At 31.7% G+C, this 24,431-nt stretch overlaps 1 protein-coding gene across 1 annotated transcript in view; it reads right to left on the bottom strand.

The window, feature by feature from the left end:
• The window catches only part of LOC142328921 (uncharacterized), a 407,317-nt gene that overhangs the window by 271,761 nt on the left and 111,125 nt on the right, over positions 1–24,431 (bottom strand). The window contains exon 2 of the mRNA XM_075373089.1: positions 18,948–19,426. Within this exon, the coding sequence (XP_075229204.1) occupies positions 18,948–19,022 (75 nt within the window). The 5' untranslated portion in view covers positions 19,023–19,426. The remainder of the gene's footprint in view (positions 1–18,947; positions 19,427–24,431) is intronic.

Genomic DNA, 24,431 nt, shown 5'->3' with positions numbered 1-24,431 from the left:
CCTTTTATATATAATATATATATATATATATATATATATATATATATATATATAGAATAAGAAAGTGTGTTTGTATATTTGTTTGTTTCTTTCGTAAATATCTTGACACCGGCCCCCACCTAGCGGGTATAGTTTTTGCAAAAGTATTTCTTTTCACGTAACTAATATTCATATTCTGAATATGAACCAAATCTGTCCATCAATATAATTTTTCTAAATATCTCAACCCCAGCGCCATCTAGCGGGTTCATTTTTTTGCAGAGATAATTCTTTCCATGTAAGTAACATGTATTCTGAATATGAGGCAAATCGGACAATAAATACAATTTTTCAAGATATCTCGACGCCAGCGCCACCTAGCGGGTCCAAACTAATTCAGAAACCTTCCCTGGCATGCGTCCAACCATTCCCCAAAGTTTCATCGCTATCGGATGAACGGTTTAGGAAGGCATAAGAGACATACAAACAGGCAAACATTCATTTTTATTTATATAGATTAACCTATGTTAATTTTAATACATTTAAATTGAAGAAAGTTCTCGAAAAACACTGGCGAATTGTTGGTAAGGTTGAATTTTAATTTATTTTATTTATATATAAATAAATATTATTTAATATTAAATAATAATTTAACCGTTATTACGGACTCTCCGTCTTGCTAATTTATAGAACACAAAACGACTTCTTTACCGTAGACACCATTTCGTTTACGACTAATGTTAACGTACGTTTGAGCAATATTATTATAATCTGACGACCGGTATTAGACACTAGGACGCCTATTTTCAAACAGTGAAAATTTCATTCACTGACCATGCGCGGTTGCACAGGCGTATGATTTGAAATCGGGTCATTTTTTATAAGGTTATTTCGCCTTATTAAATAAATGTCTTTCGAGATCTATTCGGTTTAGATCAATTTAAAAAAAACATTTTGTTTTTTGGAAAAAGAAATAATGCAATTTTTACCGCAGTAGGAAATACTACATAAAAATTGTCAATGCCGAAATGGTCATGTGATATCGGCATTACGGAACAGATCTGATTGATGGTGTAATTCGTCTCAGTGCAAGACAGAAACTGACCTGCAGATAAATACAACGTTGATCGGCATTATATTTTGAAATTTTCTTTATTTACAGCCGGTCAAACGAATATTTGTTGATGAATTGATGCACTGAAGCATAGGAAATGCGGTTACGGACTGAAAAAATTGATTTCTTGACGTTTGTTCGAAAAGCACATTCAGCAATCCGATAATGACAGAAGACCCTGGTCAAATCGTTAAAATTGATAAATTGCTTTTCTCCAGATGAAAGAACGATAACAGGCTCTATCCCCACAGCAATGGGTATTTGATGGCATATATAGATAAGTAGATGACCTGATAGTTAGGCCAACACGTTACTAAACGTAATACGAGCCTCCAATCGAACAGACCGTATCTTTCTGTCGGATTTATGGAGAGCATATGGTGATATCCTAATTTGGCTCGATATGCGTCTTCAGCGTTACACTTTCAACTATAAACTTGAACTTAATCTCGTTGGCCTCGTAAAGAGAAGAACAACACCCAAACTGTAGTACCTTTATGGGCTTCCACTAAATTACGGGACAAACTGATTAAGGAACAAACAGTGAATTACTGTACTCAATGTTAATTCATGTGTCGTAGATGTGATCGGAATTTTGGTAGGAATTTTGGTATGTTTTAACTGATAATGGCGGACAATGGCCGTCTTCTGGCTACGATAGCATTTGATCCTCCATTTAAACCGCAGAAAATAATATTTTGAGAAAATAAAGAAATAGGTTTTTCGGAATTCTCCAACGTAAAAGCAATCGATTGGCGTCCTTCTTCAATTGATAACTTTCTTTTTATTAATTATACTAAACAGTATAAATTAAAAGGTTTTTATTAAAATCAAAACACACCTTTACATTTTTTTTATAATTTAAGTGAACTATATCTAGAATAGGCTTCAATTTTTTGTACAAACTAAATACATGTTCTCCGCTCAGTTTTAAGTTAACTAATTAATATAACAGTTTAAATTCAAGGTATATAAGAATAAAGACTTAATAATTACTTAAAAGGAAGGAAATAATAAATGTAATATAAAATAATAATAATCCAAAAATGTTATACATTTGCCACTGATCGAGTAGCTTACACCAGAGTTGTGTGTGTGTGTGTGTGTGTGTGTGTGTGTGTGTGTGTGTGTGTGCGCGCGCGCGCGCGCGCGTGTATTCTTACATTACATTAGTGAACATATGTTCCTAATAGTTTCTAATGCGTTCTAGATAGCTATTTTTCTAAAGTAAAGAACGACCGTAATTTGAGGTGAGAGGTTATTTTATGTTATTTTAAGAAAATGTGCTAATTTAGTTTAAATATTCAAACCAAGCACATTATCTATTTATTTTTTTTCAATACAATATAATATTACAATTCCTGAAATATATATATTTTAGGATGTTTCAGTTACACTTTATAGGCATAGCTCTTAATAAAATATTGAAAAACTTTCATATAAACAAACTGGAAATACTTTGTTTTTGATTTCGCCTTGTTTTCGGCTTTCTCTGTTTTGACTTGTTTTGTGGCTAACGAAATATTTTGCTCAGATTGGTGATATATAGGTAAAATAATCCATGAAGTCTAAAATTTAGTATTAAGTATTTTTATGATTTTTGTAACTTTTTTCTTTTTAGGAAGAAAATATAAACGAATACTTTTTAATATTACTGAAAAAAAACTTAACTTTGATTGGATTTTAAACAAATTTTATAGTTACTGTTCAGATGTATCACAATTAATACAATTTAAAATGAATTATTTTATATGAAGTGGATTAATGTCAAGATTTAATAACCAACCACCTTTCCAATTAAAATTTCATATATTGAAATATTTTTGAAAACTATTAAAGCTTCACATACAAAAGCAAATATTAAAATAAAAATATAAATCCGTAAGCTTTATCGAAAATAGACATAGAATATTATTATATTGACACTATATATATATATATATATATATATATATATATATATATATATATATATAGTGTCAATATTAAGAAAATAATTTCTGAAGAAAAGGTAAAAATAAATTTATGATAAATGAAAAATTACAAGACAAAAAGAAATTATCATTCCCCTTTTCTCGTTGAAAAAAAATGAAAGGAAAAATGGTAAATACCTCCACATAACAACATTACGTTATACTGTATAATAGAAGTATATTTCCTTCGTACTAAATTATTTCTGACTAATAATTTTTACCTCAAATCAGAAGGTCATCATAATACAAAAAAGCCGGTAAAAAGTCGCATAAGTTACCCGGCTTCCCCTTGACAGATATTTATTTCAAATACATGAATAGGATTTTGAATGTTGATGACTTAATAATTTTTTCTTAAAATTCATCAGATTTATTATGAAATGCATTTAAAAAACTATTTTGGAAATCGGTTTAGATAACAAATTTAAAAATCTGTTTCTATAGAGTGTTTCTATAGACTGTTTCTAGATGTCTTATTTCATAGATGTTAAGAGCACCAAATGACCAGTATATACCTCAGGTAAAAAATATGAATCCGTTTAAACCTTGTAAGAAAATATTTTAATTCAATTTTTCCCTATAATATAAAATATGTTTAATGATATTAAAGAAAACTACAAAATGTGAAATCGAGTACTTAAATCTTAAAAAATTAACATCTTATGTGCAGAAATACTTAGACAGGTTTAAAAATATTACGGAAAATCCAAAATACAAATATTTTGGGTATCTAAAATACAAATATTTTGGGTACAGCCTATTCCCTTGTCGGGATCGGGAATTTTACAAAATTTAGAATTTATGCTGGCTAATATGTTTATCGAGTTTCGTAAGTTTTTATAAGTACGTTTTAAAAATACTCGTTTGTATAAAAAACCTTTAAAACGATTGAGCTAATTATACGAGATCTTTTCAGAAAACAACCGAACATTTTTAATTACGCACGGAGATATTTAGTGATGCTCGGTTGGCAGCATTGTGTTCCGCATAAACTTCTCTGTAACCACATATTCTTGGATTATTGATATCTCGTTTAGTTTTCGTGTTATTTTTGAGTGCAACGTGTTTAAGTTTGGTAACGATTTGTAATGTACGAACTTTTGACGATTGAATTTTTATCTCAATGTCATAGATGTAAACCCAGCTTTCGGCAATTGTTAGATTGCTTTGCAATCTAATAAATTTTTGCTATCCACGTTAAAAGTTTCACCCAAATCTCAGTTGTTTATCAACCGATTTGATCATATAAGGTGTCATTTTGTTCATAATAAACGGCTATAAAATATTTAGCCGTTTATACTGAAAAATAAAAAAAAATTATTAAAAATATATAATTCAATGAAACTAAATATTTTGCAAAATGTTTAATGATTTTAAACTTTAAATGGCTCCATTTTTATTTTTTTAATTAATTTTTCAAAGGTTTATTTTTTGAGAAAATAGGGTTGTAGTTAAGTACATAAATTTCTTTAGAATATTTCCATCCGTTTTTTTATAATTTTTTATTGAGAAAACACAAAATGACGAACTGGGAAGATGAAGCGACAGGGCATCTGTTCACGTGATTTTTTTTGTTTATTTTCATATATTGAATCAATCTCTAATGTTTGACAAACACCTCTAGGGACATTTTGTATAGTTACAGGGGAAAGAAATAAAAAACTGTGTGTACTGTTGTGCCCCCTTGTCCAGTTGGATAAAAAAATCAAGCTAAAACTGTTATTTTTTACATACATTTTACACTGATAATACCTTAGTATAATATGTGTAGCCAGATATCCGCGGCTTCGAACGTGTACTTGACGTAAAGCTTCAGCTCTTCGACGCTTGTATGATCTTCAGTTTCGGCAGGTTTGAATGCTGCTTGAAGTTCAGCTTGCTGGTTTATTCGTAGCCTAAGACTGAGCGAGTGAGACAGACAATGAGATGAAAAACGAGTGAGAAGGAGAAAGAAGATAAAATGGTAAATGATAAAAGGAGGATAAAACGGGATAAAGAACAGAATAGTTGTGCCCCAACTTTTAATGTTGATTGTTAATTACATCAAAACTAAGAAGATAGACGGACAAGTTTAATTTGGCGGCAAATTTTATGGGCTTTCAGAAAATTACTTTCACAATGACCATTTCTTCACAGTTTTCGAGATATTCGCGAAAAACTGTAAGGTTCCTGTTAATACGTTGTTTAAGGGGCTGGAAAGGTATTTTTTTCAGAATGAAATGCGGATAAAATTTTCCTCTTGTTTGGAATAGTTAATGTGCAAAATTTCATCACGATCGGAATAAAACTGTAGATCTGTATATAAGACAAACAGACACACAAATATTTTTATTTATATGTATATATTTGACTATGTATGTACATATATACATATCCAATAGCATAAATACAAGAGTGAGCAATATAAAACAAAACCCATAATGAAACCCCTACCCAACACTATTTATGAAAGACTGTCACACAATTAGCACGACTATAGGATGTATATGTTACTACTGATTGTTGCTGCCGTTTGTCAGGTGGTAACTTTGTCAATGCAATATACGTTTTTTGCAGTGCAGTATTGCGAGTGCAGTTGTGTTTGTGTAAAATGCCTTATTCAGTCCAGGAGAGGATATCTATAGTCGAGGCCTATATTCGTTCTGGATCGTTTGAAGAAACACGTTAAGTATTCGTAGAAAAAATTTCAAATGCCTGTATTCCAGTGAAGAGTAGCATACACAATTTAGTTAAAAACAAAAAACGGTTACAGCAGGTTCGGTTTCAAATGCAAAACGAAATAGGCAACCGTCCGTTAGGATTCCACAGGCTATTGCCGATATTGAAAGTAGAATTACAGCAAGTCCAGAAGATGCCATTTTCAAAGAATTCTATGTGCAGTTTACCGACAATGAAAAAGAATACTTCTTCCAACAAGACGGATCAACGTGTCACACACCAAACGTTTCACTGAATCGCGTTCATACAGCTTTCACAGATGAACGAGCTGTCAGCAGAGGACGGTGTCCTCCACGTTCCCCAGAGTTGTCTACTTGCGATGTTTTCCTTTGGGGCTACTTAAAGGAGAGAGTTTATGCGACTAATCCTCACAATTGATGAACTGAAGGTGAACATTCAACGAGAAATCAACGCAATCGACAACAACGTTTTGCGTCAAACGACTCCCAATATGATCAGTCGAGCACAAAAGTGCATCGATGCTCAGGGTGGTCATTTTGAATATCTTTGTAACAATAAGGTAAATAAATGCAAAATTTAAATTACGTTTTGTTTTTATTGTTTAATTTATCCGTATAATTCATAAAATTTCATTCCAACATATCCGACCGATTCTTCAGCGGTTACGTTAGGTGTTCAGTTTTATGTTACTCCACTGGTATACAGCATTTCAGAATTTTGATACTGTCTTTAATTTTAAGCATTGAACTAGTATAATACTTAACTTAAATAAAATGTAATCCAGTTTAGAATATTAAATATAAATCTACGATTAAAAGCGGTCTCTTATTGTCAATTATAATATAAAGATAACAAACAAACCTCCTTATCTAAAAATTTACAATTTTAATTATGGTATTTCTTGTAGGTTATTCCATCACTGTAATGAGAAATAATAAATATCTTTATCCTTGCTTATATGTAAATTTCATTCATATATTTTAAAATAATACATTAAAAAAGAATTAAACCAAATATTATTATAAAATTAATCCTACCGGTAAATTTTCTAATTTATTTAGAAAAAATTACAATTTTATATAATACGTTTAAAAATTAAAATCCCTTATCGTAAAAAAATTAATTAAAACGATTCAATATTAAAATAGCTTATAAAATGTTCAGTTCTTCAAACGTGATAAAAGTTGATTATTTTAACTCCGCTAATTGGCATAAATCTTTACGTTTTTTTATTTATTTTTTTAATGTTTTTTATATGAACCGTTTTTTTCTGTAGTATATTAAACAGATCATTATTATTTTTTTTAAAACCGTGGCTTGTTTATTCATTAATTGATATCCCAACTGAAAAAGTATAGATATAAAATCAAAAAAACGTACAAAATAAATATTAACGAAAAACAATACCTTCGTTTAACGAATGTTATTTTATCAAATAACAACGTTCAATGAAAGCACACCAACGTAATTGAAATAGGGAAAAAATATGCATACAAATATGGATAAATAATAAAATAAAGATTAAATATTTTTCATTCATTGTGTATTTATAAACTCTTTTGTCGTCATTGGGATATTTATGAAAGCAAGTATTCAATACGTATATCTTACAACGTTTATATATAAAAATAGATCACGTGTGTATATATATATAATTATATTAATATGAGAAACCACGTGTAAAATCTAACCTGTTTATTTTTTTGATAAAAATAAACAAATAAATAGATTTTACTTAAGTATACATAAATATATATTTATACGTAATCGTTAACACCGCATCGAAAATATAAAGAAATAAACCCATGAATATATTACATTCAAAATTTAATATAAAGGCGAAAACTAGTCTGTTCTCACATTACGCGAGAACTAATCGACCGACTGCTCTCAAAATGTCAGAACACAGTTGTATTATTCCAGTGAAGGTATTAAACCATAACCAAAGGTCCAACCCTCCTTGGGAGTGAAGTTGTGAATTAATTATATTTGTCACCACGACAAAAAAAAAAAGTTATGAATTTTTCGTCGTCAAAGTTTTGTGCACTTTAGTTACCGTAGTTACTATTATGTCTTTCTTTTTCAGATTTGTATAAAGCCTGAAGACTTTAATTGTGATTTATCAGTATTATTCTTACAACCATGAATATAACGAAAATTGCAGGTTCCAGGGGGCGGAGTATTCTGGATCGACGAGAACGGCGAGCGAAGCGAGTTCTGCGGCCCTGAGGAAGAACCTATGGCTCTGTAGTTGGCTCTGGGGCTAGCCTGGGCCGATCTGGGCCCCGGGGTTCAGGGTCTGGCTAGACGGTCGGGCGAGTGAAGCGAGCCCCGACAATCTACCGGCTAGTATAAAAATATAGTTACGTACAAAGTATAAAAAAATATTATTTTTCTACGAATTAATAAAATTCTGTTTTAAGTATCTTATGCGTTAAATGAATCACCAGCCCGGAAGGTTTTAAATTTTGAAACATTCCTCCCTAATTTTGTGGGCAAGAAGATGGATTCGAAATCAATAATTTAGGTCGTAATTAATACTTATATCAAAAATAAGAACAATCTGTTTAATCGAAATTTTGAATTTCCATATCTTTTTTGCTCCTGGGAATAGTAAGAAATTTTTAATAACCTAAAATTCAACCAGTCTCAATACGGTCTATTTCAAGATAGATGAAATTATCTCACTAGTTTCACTGAATTCGGTAAGACAATCGAGGTGATGCTGTAACAGAGAGATTTATATTCTTATTATTACGAATGATATGTATAAGCTGATTATATTCAGAGTAAAATTAGTTTATTTATTAAAATGATAAAGACTGGAAAAATAGTTCTAGGTTTTACATTAATTCTCTAAAGCTTGATAAAAAATTTTAAATAATTCAAAATGGAATAAAATAATTCTAATTTTTAGGAAAACTCATTTGAAATGCAGAGAACGAAAATTTATATACAAACTGTACGAGAAAAAGATAGGCGAGATAAAAGCCAAATTCTTATTTAGAAAATAGTGAAACAAGGACAAAAAAAAAGTATTATTGAAATCATGAAAATTTTATAATAATAAATAAAACTGAAAAATTATTTACATCTAAATATTCTTTCTAATTAACAAGTCATTATTGTAAATGTAAATAAAAACTAATACCCAGTTTGCTTTTTAGTATTGATCAAACGAATACGTTATTCTGCGCTCTACGAATTAATTATTTTTTTACCACAATATTTTTCTTCATGGCAGGCAATGTGAATCAAATTTATACTAACTTAGAAACGGCGGATATGAATTTAATATACGGTCTCTCACGTTGCAACACCCTTGAGGAGAGACGGCTGTATTAGGAACACATTCACAATGAGTATTACCTTCTCACACAATGTTTTCAACCAATCATAGACGGCACAGAGTCATAGGAAGCTTAAAATCAGAAAAATGTGATTATCAGGACGACCACATTCAACATTGTACACCCAAATTCGAGGACTATGTATTAGATGAAACGCCTAACCATCCCAAAATAAATACTAGACAGCTGGCCTTGGAGTTCAATGTTAATAAAGCAACAGTTTGAAAGGTTCTGCATGAGCAGCAACTCCATGCCTATCACTATCATCGAGTACACGCTACTTTATCTCGAGATTACTTAACTGTGTTCGGCTATTCCAATGGATTTTTTGGATTTTGGGCTTTTTAGGACCAGGACCCATTTGGCCTAGTCGATTGTAATCAAAACGGGGTGGTGCACAATCAGATGTGACAGCAGTTCTAAATCCAAAATTTGATCATTCTATGGTTAACTGTTTTTGAGTTACATACATATATACGTTAGTACGTACAGACGTCACGCCAAAACTAGTCAAAATGGATACTAAAATCTGAAAACCGAAATTTTTCGCAATCACAATACTCCTTTTACTTCGTATAAGGAAGTAAAAATGACAAACAAATGTTACTCAGATTGGTGGGGTGCACTAAATGGTGACCGTTTATTTGACCTTAACCGTTACTTCAAGGTCAAATAAATATGTGGTCACAATCTGACCTTTTAAAGGTAACATTGTGACCACAATATAACATTTTCTGCTCTTTTTCAGGGTTTTCGACCTCTTTTCAGGGTGTTTCACCCTGATATAATATATATATAATATATATATATATATATATATATATTTAATCGCCCCTAGCGATTTTCTCGTAAACTACACACAAAACAAAAAAATTACTTAAACAAAGGTTATTCAGCTTGAATATGGACACCTCATGGTGACCTTGGATTTCATTTTGACCTTATTTAAAGTTCAAAACGATTTTTTCAAAAAGAATGATTTTTTGACCTCACCATGAATAGAGCAGAAACTTTTAATTTGAAATATGTAGCCACACATATGACCTTGAACCGTTCTTGAAAGTCATACGTCTAACCATCAGATATAATGTTATACGGTAGTGTAAGTATTTTTATGCTCTTTCCCATAGTTTGCGAGATAGAAGACCTAGAATAAAATATTTTAGGACTATTGTGTATGACTTCAAAAACGTGCGTCGCTTACAACACCATCTCTGTTTAACACTATTATCCGTATAACAATATTATCAGATTAATAGTAGAAGGAAGATTAAAGAAAAACAAACCAACATACTTGGCGTTTATAGACCTAGAAAAGGCATTCGATAACGTAGACTGGAATAAAATGTTCAGCATTTTAAAAAAATTAGGGTTCAAATACAGAGATAGAAGAACAATTGCTAACATGTACAGGAACCAAACAGCAACAGTAACAATTGAAGAACATAAGAAAGAAGCCGTAATAAGAAAGGGAGTCCGACAAGGATGTTCCCTATCTCCGTTACTTTTTAATCTTTACGTGGAACTGGCAGTTAATGATGTTAAAGAACAATTTAGATTCGGAGTAACAGTACAAGGTGAAAAGATAAAGATGCTACGATTTGCTGATGATATAGTAATTCTAGCCGAGAATAAAAAGGATTTAGAAGAAACAATGAACAGCATGGATGAAGTCCTACGCAAGAACTATCACATGAAACTAAACAAGAACAAAACAAACGTAATGAAATGTAGAAATAACGAAGATGGACCGCTGAATGTGAAAATAGGAGGAGAAAAGATTATGGAGGTAGAATTATTTTGTTATTTGGGAGGTAGAATTACTAAAGATGGACGAAGCAGGAGCGATATAAAATGCCGAATAGCACAAACTAAACGAGCCTTCAGTAAGAAATATAATTTGTTTACATCAAAAATTAATTTAAATGTCAGGAAAAGATTTTTGAAAGTGTATGTTTGGAGTGTCGCTTTATATGGAAGTATAACTTGGACAATTAGAGTATCTGAGAAGAAAAGATTAGAAGCTTTTGAAATGCGGTGCTATAGGAGAATGTTAAAAATCAGATGGGTGGATAAAGTGACAAATGAAGAGGTATTGCGGCAAATAGATGAAGAAAGAAGCATTTGGAAAAATCTAGTTAAGAGAAGAGACAGACTTATAGGCCACATACTAAGGCATCCTGGAATAGTCGCTTTAATATTGGAGGGAGAGGTAGAAGGGAAAAATTGTGTAGGCAGGCCACGTTTGGAATATGTAAAACAAATTGTTAGGGATGTAGGATGTAGAGGGTATACTGAAATGAAACGACTAGCACTAGATAGGGAATCTTGGAGAGCTGCATCAAACCAGTCAAATGACTGGACAAAAAAAAAAAAAAAATCCGTGTAACACTATTTATGACGGTTATCCGCATGACCCTTAAAAAGGTCAAAGGTCATATTGTGACCACATATTTCAACATACAATTTTCTGCTTTTTCATTGGTGGGACCAAAAACAGGTCAATTTAATTGAAAAAAAAATCTTGTTAACCTTTAAATGTCAAGGTTAAGGTCTAATTCGAGGTCAACATGAGTATTTCTTCCAATCTTAGTAACCTTTGTTTAGGTAATTTTTTTTGTATTATTTTTTGTATTCTTTTTACGACAAACTCGCCTTGGACTATTATTTAGATGTCTAGATTATATTTATAGTGACAACACAATTTTAGTAATGTGTTTTTTTAAAGGGAAAGATTGGTTTGCTTGGTATTTCTCCCGCCACCACCCCATTTGGTCGCCTTAAAGTATAAGATGTCTGTACCACAAACGGCTAGTGAGCCTTGAAACAGTTAAGCGACTAACTGTCTTAACTAGCTCCTGGAGCTAAAAAGCGTGGTGCCATACACCACTCGCTTGCGTGTCCCACTGCCCACTTGTCATATTTCACTAAAATGGGTAGGCGCACCCCGTCAACTACTAAAACATATATGACACTATCAATAATAAATTTATCTCATCACGCGGTCTAGGCGTGGCAGCGAATGTCTAGGCCGCTAAATGCTAGCAAGTTCCTGTCCACCATTAAAGCGCTTGGAACTTTAATCTGGCTGGTAGCCACCCATATCTCTCGGTTAACTTCCTACAGCAGCGTGGTAGGGATTTTAAATACGGTATATATGACCGAAAAGTAAAGAAATCTTGGCAGTCTACAGTAGTATTGATATCGGGTTGCGTAAGTTTTAGTTCTTTGTACGAAGTAAAGGAAGTATTGTGATCGCGAAAAATTTCGGTTTGCATATTTCAACGGAAATATCCATTTTAACCATCCCTGAATCCATTTCGACTAATTTCGTCATTACGTCTGTACGTACGTATGTATCTCGCATAACTCAAAAACTATAAGCCGTAGGATGTTGAAATGTTGGATTTAGGACTGTTGTAACATCTAGTTGTGAACTTCCCCTTTTCATTGCAATTGACTGAACCAAATGTGTCCAAAAAAGCCAAAATCCAAAAAACTTAGATTTTGGACTTTTGTTAATTGAAATAATAAGCCCTCATTGAGTTTTTTTTAACGATTCATTGGTTCCAGAGTTAAAGCCAAATAAAATTTTAATTAATGAATTTTTGGATCTCACAAGCGAAGGCACATCGATTCAAACCCGACTAATTATTAACCTTCTGATTGTAAAAAAAAAATTACCATAAATAACAATTCAATAACAAAAAACAAACATATGAAAAAAATTAGAATTTATTACTGAAATAAAATTTTATGTACATTTCATCTTAAAAAATATGCATTTGTAATTTAATAGGCGTAAAGGAAGTGATGTGATGTCCACATCTGACTTTTTTATTACCGATTTCCAAATTCTACCGCTTTATTTAAGCCTTAATTGAGAACACTTTTAAAAGTTCCGTACTGATTATTATTGAAAATGTAATTGTCTCTTTTATTATACTAAAATATTCATATTTATGTTGATGTTAGTAGATTAATTATTCATTAAGATAAACTCCTTATTTTCGTGTTAAAAAATATTTAATAAATTTAAAATACAATAAATTATTATTTTAGCGTTATACATTATTATTTTATCAGAATAAATTCTTGATTCAAACTTATCATGCACTGTAATTGAAAAATGGAATAAATAAGATAAATTTTTCGTAGCTTTATAGCGATTCAATTAAAATGTACATTTAATTAAAATTCTTATATAAAAAGATAGGTAAAAGGAGAGGAAATTATGCGATTTCCTTTAGATTAAATATAATATGAATATAGATTGAATATGCATTTCTGAAGTTAAACGTTTATCTGATGTAAAATAATATTTCCCGACACTTTACATTAAACTTTTTTAAGATGTTTATTAAATATTGTATTTATTCCACAAATAAAAAATTTTAAATCGATTGTTGAAACGTAGATTCATTATTGTTTACATATGAAATCGCAAATAATATTTACTAAGTTAAAGCAATTTTATAAGTTTTAATTCGACTTCCAAAGAAGATATTGATAAAAGGTTTTTAATTTCATCTTAAAATTAAAATTTGCACGGTTCATTAAATTTTAATATGTAACAAAATTTAGATAAATATAGAAAATATATTTATTGATGAATCAATGGATAATTTTTTAAAGATAATTTCTAAAAGGAAATTTATAACTGTTTTCAAGTCAAAAAAAGAAACGCACATTCAAATACGATTTTTAGCAAAACGTCAAAGGATTACGTAATTTTCCTCTCAAATTCGGTTATTTATTCTATTTTATTTTTACGAGGCAGAAACATGAATAAAGGAAAGTCAGAAAACTAAAGATTTAAATTTATTTAATGTGTAACTTGACAAACAAGTCTAATGTCTATCTGTACAAACAGTCCTGATGCACAGTAACAAAAATATTTAATTAAAATATATTTTAAAAAGTATTAATTTATAAAAAAATAATATTTTGCCAACACCCATTTAAGGGGGTTTAAATAAGAAGAAACACAATCACAAAGTATGTAAAGGATAATAAATTAATTATATGAAAAAATTTCCCTTAACTTTGAATAAAATTTTAAGATACATAATCAACTGGGTCCCAACTTCACTGACCCTTTGATCAATTAATTTCATTAAATCGGTTCATCCAGTCTGTAAATATCAAGAAAAATTATAGGCTAATTACATATACACGAATAGATTTATGTGCAGAGAAAAAATATATATGTTCTAAACTAGGTGGGTATTTCGATTATAACACAATCATCATCAGTGTATATATATATATATATATATATATACTGATGATATATATATATATATATATATATATATATATACACTGATGATGATATATTATGTATACCTTCATACGAAGGTATACATATATATATATATATGTATACCTTCGTATGAAAGTTTGGTTCGTGTTAGAGCGACGCTTGCGTTTCAGGCCGTACCGGTTACAACCAGTTCAAGCTCTTCTTCTAAATGACAAACGAAAACTTAAAGCTTTCTGTGATATTCTCTTAGTTGGTATGGAAGACGGTAGATTGTTAATTTTTAGTAACGAAGCTATATTTCATTTAAGCGGTAAAGTTTCACGTCAAAATGTCGCACGAGAATTACAGCAGGAGCTAGATTCATCAAAATTTAATGTTTTGTACGGTTTTCTTTACAAAAGTTTACCGCTCTTTCTTCTTTAAAGGAGAGACAGAAAGAAACAGGACATTCTTATTTTGAGATGCTGCAAGACTGACTTTTTCTATAACTAAATGAAGACTTTGCAGAAGTCATTATTTTAGCAATATGGGGCTCTGCCACACCGGTTCATCGGTTTCTAAATGGAAACATAGCCTCGACGCTGGATAGGGCAAACGAGAGATGCTAACATTTGGCATTACACTGGTCCCCGAGATCCATAGACATTATACCTATTGATTGACATTTTCTTGTAGTGATAATATTTGAAACAGTTCCACCATTACTTCCTCATCTGGATGAGCTGAAAACCAGGATCACAGCTGCAGTGACTTCTGTTACAGACGACTGTCTGTTACGCGTTGTAGAAGAATTCAGCTATTGTCTTGATGTTATCCGTGTAGCAGATACAGAACAAATAGAATATTTATAACTTGGTAAGTGAAATTTTAAACTTTTTTGTAGTATGTAAATTATCTAATATTTGTAAAACACTTTTATTATTAAATATATTACCTATATTTATATATGAAATCGATATATATATATATATATATATATATATATATAATAGGTTTTAGACCGCTATAAATTAAAAAACTACTAGACCAATTTACGCAGGGTTGGCGCTAAATCATGCACTACTTGTGGGTTTTTCGCTCCTCGGTGGAACGCTTTTTTAGTCGGTTTTTCAAGTATTCTGTGTTAAATTTTTGTTAAAATGGTTCGTGGTATGTTGCTTTTGTATCGTAGGAGTGCGGAAAGTGTAAATTTTTGTACATAAAATGTTAGTGTTTTTTAGTTTCACATAATCAAATATGGCTTAAATAATAAAATCAAATAAAATAATCAAATAGGCTCACATAATCAAATATGGTTTCACATAATCAAAAACTGATGATGATGTCTTAATGATCCAAGAGGGACCCCCGTCGCGAGATCAGTTTCAAGCTGCACAACGGGGGGGGGGGGGACGTCACTTGGGACCGACCGAAGTAACATCTTCTAGGCGGTTAACGGTTGCTCTCAAGTGTTAAAAAAAAGAAAGACCATTTTACGCGCGGGTTTTTGCAAAATAGTCCACGTTGTCCAGAGAAAGTTAAAGCTATTGAAATCCTCGATCTGACAAATAGAAAAAAAGTTAGGTGTATTTTGAACCCACTACTGTGTATTTATTTACATTATATATAGAAGACAAAAATCTGTTTACATATTTGTTTCGTAAATATCTCGAGACCGGCAGCATCTAGTAGCTATAGTTTTTGCAAAAATTTTTCTTCACGCAGTTAATATATATTCTGAATATGAGCCAAATCAATTTCTACCTCAGCCCCATCAACCGGATCAATTTTTTGCAAAGGTATTTCTTTCCATATAAGTAACACATATTCTGAATATTAGCTAAATCGGACCATAAATACAATTTTTCGAAATATCTCAACCCCCGGCGCCATCTAGCGGGTCCTCACTAACTCAGAAATTTCTTCGAGCATGCGCACAACTCATCCGTAATCGGATGAATAGAGTATAATAACGCAACGGGACAAACAAACAAGCATTAATTTTTACGTATAGATGTCCTTCATATTGTAAGGTTCGAACCTACCTTTTGCATTTAAAATTTTCGTGTTGTTTTTTCATAGAGGCTTTGAAAGGCTTGATTATACAGGATAATAAATAGATCGTTTCGAAATTGATAATTTGCTAAATTGCTAAATTTCGTATATTTTTTTGTCGAACAATTGAATATTTATCAGTTAAACAACTTATTAGTTATTTAAGGATTGTCCTACTTTAACTTCCAGTATATATCTATACATCAACATTAATTTATGTTTCATTATGAGGTAAGCGTTAAAGTGTCAAACTCAATCCAGAAGGTATAATTAGATATTTATTCTTAAAGTAGATTTCATAATTAGATTTTTTTTTAAAAAAGAAAATATTTATAAAATCATTTAAAAAAACAAAACAAAGATATTACAGTTTACATCAATGATATAGCATCCCCAATATTTACCCTGATTTTGCAATGAAATCTCTGTACTACGCTTTAATAAAAAGCAAATTGCAATATGGCATAACGATTTTGGGGTGATGCTTACCACATTGTGATGCATCCTTTGATCGTGGAACAAAAATATATCAGGACAATCTCTTAGAAACCTCGTCTAACGTATTCGTTACCAATTTTTCGACAATGGAATTTACACTTAAGATACCTATATATTTTTACATGGACTTAGAAATATTTTTTAATAAAATCACTGTCGGCGAGTACACAACCTACGTACGATCTTTCAGGAACTATACCCGATGAAATAAAGACATTACTTATACAAAATTTAAATCTAGTATTAAACGACGGCTTTTAAGAAAAGATAACATCGAATATTTATTTCTTTAAGCTGACATGATGTGTCTTCTCTATACTGATATATATTCTTAAAAAAAAAAATTAAACAAATAAATAAATGAAATCTATGTTGGTATTTTGGAGTATTAAAATACTCAAAACTAATACGAGATGTGACTATTAAAAAACGAAACTAATGCTACTATAGAAGAACTGCGCATGCGCCAAATTCGTACTACCGATAGCGGTGTAGCGTGAAGCCTTCTCTTTCGATTGTTGCCACTCTAGTTTCTGTAGACATGTTAGTCTGGCCGTAGCCTTCGTTTGGTTAACATTTAATTTCTTTTTGTTTTGCCGAAAAAAAAGTGTTTTATTAGACTAAAGAATTGTCGTAAAATTTCGTATGAAACTTGGAAAAACCGCTACTGAAACTTATCTTTTATAAATAAAAAGTATATGGCAATGAATTTTTGTCACGTGTGCGGGTTTTTTTTAGTGATTTAAGCGTTTCCAAAATGGACGAGAAGATGCTGAAAATGATATTCGCCTGGATCATCCTTTCATGTCAAAAACGGATAAAAATATTGAAAAAATTGGTAATTTGATCCGATCTTTCTTTCTTTTTCCTGTTTAGCCTCCGGTAATTACCGTTCAGATATTACTTCGGAGGATGAATGAGGATGATGTGTATGAGTGTAAATGAAATGTAGTCTTGTACAGTCTCAGTTCGACCATTCCTGAGATGTGTAGTTAATTGAAACCCAACCACCAAAGAACACCGGTATCCACGATCTAGTACTCAAATCCGTATAAAAATAACTGACTTTACTAGGGCTTGGACACTGGAACTCTCGATTTCCAAATCAACTGATTTGGGAAGACGCGTTCACCACTAGATCAATCCGGTGGGTAATCTGATCCGATCTGACCGTCGGTTAACTACGCTATTCTTGTTCTTTATTCATGGTCCTTGCTCAACTCTGTGAAAAAATGATGATAAAACTACCCGAATTGTGGAAGAACAAGTCAGGACAATGCACCTTCTCACACTGCACTGTCTTTCAAGCTATTTCTAGCCAAGTATAACATCCCAGTGTTAGACCATCCTTATTCGTCTGACTAGACACCATGTGACTTTTATCTGTTTCCCAAGGTTAAATCTGGATTAAAAGGAACAAAATTTCCAACCGTTGATACCGTGAAAGAAAACGCGGCAAGCGTCATGAAAGAGCTCATAGAAGACTTCCTGCACTGATTCGAACAGTAGAATATTCGCATGGAGCGTTGTAGGGATAGTGGAGGGGTGTATATATTGGAGGGGATAATAACTAAATATGTATAAATTTAAAATAAAATATCTTACACCATTAGTCTCTTTATTTAATAGCCACACCTCCTATTTTATGCAATTCTGATTGTATCAAGGTTTATTGGCATACGTTGGATGTTAATTCTAATTGTAAATAATAAGTATGAGCATTATTTCATTTACTTTTAGGTAGCGTTGTGCCTTTATTTTATATTTTTAAATTTTTTATTCATTTAATGCAAATAAAATAATGTGATGATTACTCTCGTACAGGTTTTTCACGGGAGTACCTAATTTCTCTTCATCTTTAAAAGAAACTAACAAAAAATTGTATCAGAACTGAGAAATATTAGAAACTTTAATAGTGTTACTAATTTTTAAGTACAATTAACAATTAAATTGAGCTAAGAATTTTTTTTGTATGAAAATATAATGTAGCTATGAAATTATATAAAAAAGATGAGAGGAGAAATAACGAATAAACAAATAAATATGTAACTTACCCCAGTGTAGATAGCACTAGCGTAGCAGCCGTTCCTTAACGATCTCCAGCAACAGCAAGATTTTATAATGGCCATATCCACTTCACAAGATAATAAATAATCAGTAACATGGTTTTTTATTTATAATAAATAATCCAGTCACCGTTAGCATTCTAAATGCGTGAAATAATACCGCATCGATGAATTTCAGATTCCGACTACTCTACCCAATAGCGAATTGTACACTCGTTCACTCGTACAGACATTAATAAATAGAAGTAACAAATTTAACTCCCATTTATTATTGGTTTCTATTGGTTAACAAAGCGATCTACCAACAACTCTTACTAACAACTTCATCCCATTATTATAAATGTCTGTGCTTAATTTAATCAAATTGTTATCACTTTAATTTTATCTTGATGTGTATTCTTTTCTTTTAATGTTGCTAGTTTTACACGTGCACTGATTACTCTTTCTTCTGAACATTCATTTGTAACCTGCAAAGAAAAACTAATTTATTATTATTGTTATTGTTATTATTATGCTAACAGTTATATTAATTTATTAATAGCAGGAATATAATTTTAATTGCTCCAGGCAAGGGCCTATTAAAAAAATAAACTCATGTTCTTTACAACAGAGAAATCAATTCAACTAATTTGCCTATTTAAATTTTATTAAATACTAGCACTACCCGCCACGGTACGCTGTGGCACATTGTGGTTGCATGGATGAGAAATGAGAAACAAAACAAAGCATACGTTTCATAGAAGTTTAATTTTGCAATACTTGTGGATATACAATATTTTTTATTATTCCACTGTCTGCGTAGATATCTGGTTTGCCGACTCGGGAACACGCAATATACAGTTGCCTATGTGAGAAGCAATCCGCATCTGAATCTAAACCACACAATTCTAAAGATTGACCTTGAGCTTTATTGATTGTGATTGCAAATGCCAATCGAATTGGGAATTGCAATCTTTTAAATTAAAATGGCGTATCGGTCGGGATTATGGGTATTCGAGGAATGAGGACATCTTCACCTTTGAAAGGCCCCGTTAAAATCGTTGCTTCCACTACGTTATTCATCAATTTCTTAACTGCGGGTCGCGTGCCGTTGCAGAGTTTTGGGTGATTAATATTCCGCAACAGGATAACTGTCATTTTTTGATCGAACCGTTGCTAAAATCAATCTAATGAGGAATGTTTTCCCGGTTCCTACTGGCGCATCCAAGAAGAAGGTTCACCCAACTCCGTCATTTATCATTTGCATTATGCGATCATAAATGCCTTTCTGTTCACGCGTTAATTTGGGAATGTTTGATTGGACATGTGACTGAAGATCACCAATGTTGTAACTCTGTTCACGGCGTAAATCCACATCAAATGAAGCAATCGCAGCTCGGGTGGGTGGTAGCTTTCCCAATTGACTAAGAACTTTATTTGCAATAGCTAAGCACTTTTCTTCAATATTTATCAATGCTTCGTTGTAAATGCCTTCTGTAAATTCCACGGTCATATTAGTATTTTCTAGGCGTACTCTATGCAAAATATCCTCAGCCATATACGATCGATATCTTTCCCATAACTCTGTGGGATATGAAGGAAAGCAAGCGGTCAATATAATGCGAATAATGCGCGAATTTGGTTTGGAAGTGCAGTGTTGCACGCGTCATTAATACATATATCCCACTGTTGTCTAATAAATTCAGAGCTTGGGGAAAGGCGCAGCTCAATTACGACACGATCACACAAAAGTACCTTGATTAAAGTGAATATTTAATTCAGATTGTATAATAATCTGAATCAGATGCAAGTGGATACGTTTTTTTTTTTTTTATTAATAAACAACGTAATTGGGAACAGGTATTGTTTCACATGTGACTGCGGTTGTCGTTAGCTAGTATGGCGAGTGTTCCCTTCGCTTCCGGCAGATGGCGTGGTCACTGGTACACAGCTGACCGTTAAAAAAACTGTTTTTTCGCGGTCGCGGTTATGTGACTAATGCGAAAAATAGGTGAAAACAATCTTTGATGCGGGTTATATATCGTGCTAAAGTTTGAGCTCAATCGGTGCAGAACATTTTGAGTTTTTGAAGCGTACACAAACGAACTTAACATTTTTATATATAAAGATTTGTGGGCTGGAAAAAAAGCAGAGTAATGCTTACAAATTACAGAATAATCAAACGGCGTTGATTTCTGATGTTAATAAACTGCTAACGTAAGTAGAATTTGTGCTGCTTCAGTGTACAACGTGATTCTCGTGTAGGAATCTACTAATGAATTACGGTCTCCAAAGAAATCAAAACCCCGCAGGTCAATTGAGAAAAAGGTGAGATTTTGATAAAAACGCGATTCGTAAAAAAATTACACGAATTTGAATTTTTAGAAATAGTTTAGCGTTGTATTATGTCCTTTGGAAGAGAATTCGGTTATTGTCTTCGACAACGCTTCTTATCATTAAACGAAAAGAATTCCAGCCGTGTTATAGAAAAACAATGATATCAAAATGTGGCTTAGTTCAAAAGGAATAATTTTTGAACAGGTTAAGTTAATGTTCAATCATTGCAAATGGTTTCGCTTATTAAAAGTAATTATAGTCCGTATAAAATTGGTTTGACACATAACGCCATATTGGTAAGTCGTGTTTTTATTCGGCTCCTAACGAATATGTTTGCCGGCCTCCGTGGCGCGAGTGGTAGTGTCTCGGACTTTAATCCGGTGGTTCTGAGTTGGAATCCCGGTCAGGCATGGCATTTTCATACGCTATAAGTAATTCATATCATCATCTGAAGCAATGCATAACGGTGGTTTCGGAGGTTAGAAAAAACAAAAAAAAAAACGAATACTTAGTTGTGTGGTTTCAGTGTTACTATTTGTTTATTTTTTCTTTGCTTATACATAACAAAGATCGCAAAATGACCAAAAAATGATTGTTTGGTCATATATATGTAAAAAAATAACCTAACAAAGGATTTTTTGGTCATTATGTAGGGATATTATTTTCTGTGTATTTGGTTATTTCGACTTTTTTTGTTTCCATAGTTTTAAGTCTATATGGGCTATAAGAAAGTTGGGTGTATTAATTTATTTACTGTAAGTCATTCTTCTTGGTGGCTTTGGTTTTGGTGTTTTTTGTTTTTTTTAATAAAATACAGATGTTTTAGCTGTTAAATATAATTCAAAGAAATTTGTTGCTTAATCAGTTGTGATTTTGTTTACATTGGCAACGGCCATACGGGCTCTTTGTGATTGGTCGTTTTGTTTGACAGCGGTCATCTCGCATTGATCTGATTGGTTTTCCTTTGTTTACACTTCCAAATTAAACATGTTCAAATTAAAAATAGATATGTAGATTTATTAAAAATAGATGAAAACCATTTTTGATGCGGGTTATATATCGTGCTAAAATTTGAGCTCAATCGGTGCAGAACATTTTGAGTTTTTGAAGCCGTACACAAATGAACTAAACATTTTTATATATATAGATGTATAAAATACAATACAAAAAATCTGATGTAGACATCATATGACTTTCTTGAATCCCTGTTAAATTAAATCTACACATTTTTTTAAAATGAAAATAAAAAATGTTATTTCACTGATAACTTCCGATTTTTTTTTTACATATTTTTTTAAATGTTATTATAGAATTATTATTGATTACAAAATCTTTTTAAAATCAGAATTTTAAAATCTTTTTTAAAACTCTCTCTATGAATCATGAGACCTTGCCGATGGTGAGGGAGCTTGAAGTGTTCAGTGATACAGAATAGCCGGACCGAAGGTAGAAGGGAAACATTTTGCAGGTAGGCAACGTTTGGAATATGTAAAACAAATTGTCAGGGATGTAGGATGTATGGGGTATACCGAAATAAACTACTAGCACTAGATACGGAATCTTCGAGAGCTGCATTTAACCAGTCAAACGACTGAAGACAAAAAATCAAAGGTTAATAATTATTAATAAATCAATATAATTAAATTAAAAACAAAAACAGTTTAAAAAAAAGGAGATGAAGTCGGATTCGAACCGATGCACCTTCTCCTTGTAAACCAACTGCATTGTAACTTGTAAACCTTCCAAATATTTCATTAATTAAAATTTCATTTGGCTATAACTCTGGAACCAATGAAAATAAGTACCACTTATGATACATCATTGAAAATCTCTTAGTGAGGGCTTATTACTGCAGCTAAGAAAAAGTCCAAAATCAATTTTTTGAGGAATTGGGCTTTTATGGATACTTTTGGTACAGTCGATTCCAATCAAAAGGAGAGGTGCACAAGCAGATGTTAACAGTCCTAAATCCAAAATTTCAAAATTCTACGGCCAATCGTTTTTGAGTTATGTGAGATATAAACGTACGTACAGACGTCACGCCGAGCATAGTTCAAACCGATTTAGGGATGGTCAAAATGGATTTCCGTTGAAATATGAAAACTCGAAATTTTTCGCGATTACAATACTTCCTTGTAGTTAGTAAAAAGAAGTAAAAAATTGTTATATAGCGAGTAATTTTTATTGAAAAGTATTTTTTTAAAACAACAAATATATGACAAATATATATATATACAAAACCAAATCAAATAAAACCGGACCACTACAGATTAAACACAGTTGTGACATGTAACATTTTATGAATGGAATGAAGACGTAAATTAAATTATGTATTTTTATTAGTAAAAATTTACCACATTTTTAAAAAACATATTCGAAGTGAGTGCCCTAGCAGTGGTGCAGTTTTACGCTTGAATGATCATATTGAAAATTACCTGACGTAAAACTTTATTGCCATTGCCGCCGATTTCATGTATAGCGCTCGCCTTAAATTCATCAATAATATGGGGATTTTTTTCATAATTCTATCCTTCAAACTAAAGGAAAATATCATAACTAGATATATCAGGGAATCGCAGAGACCACCGTCATTCGCTGATACTTAATTCTTGTGAAAAAGTCACACGAAAGAATGCTAATGAATAGATTGATGTTTTACACGACCCTCCTCATTGTTAGAAGAAACGGTACTTTTTTTCACAATCTGTTAACTAACCGTAAAATTCTTCGAAATTGTTTGGTACACTTGTGTCTTTACAGTCGGATAATATTGGCCCCCGCTATATGATTACCAGAAACAGTAACCCATAAATTTTTATTTTTAATATTAAAAAGGATAATTATTTTTTGTGTATAAACTAAAAGTTTCCTTTGAAAAATTCTCAGATGTTGAGGAATATCGGGTAGTATGGAACGAAGGTCATTTTATAGTTTTTGACACCAGAGAGAACGGTAACGTACAGAACAATTTATTCATTCACTGAGTAATTTGTTTTGTTTTCTTTAGTTATCATCTCGCTTAAAATTTGTCTCCATCCAGTTTCATAAGGGTACGTTTAACTAGCTAATTTTATTATTTATTATAAATTACATATTACAATATTATAAACATTACATATTATAAATTACATATTCTTCTTTTAATAAATTACACCA

Source organism: Lycorma delicatula, chromosome 8 (genome assembly GCF_047948215.1).
Source record: "Lycorma delicatula isolate Av1 chromosome 8, ASM4794821v1, whole genome shotgun sequence".
In the NCBI taxonomy this organism is placed as follows: Eukaryota; Metazoa; Arthropoda; class Insecta; order Hemiptera; family Fulgoridae; genus Lycorma; species Lycorma delicatula.
Note: the sequence above shows the minus strand (reverse complement) of the source record. Positions and strands in the feature narration are given on the sequence as shown.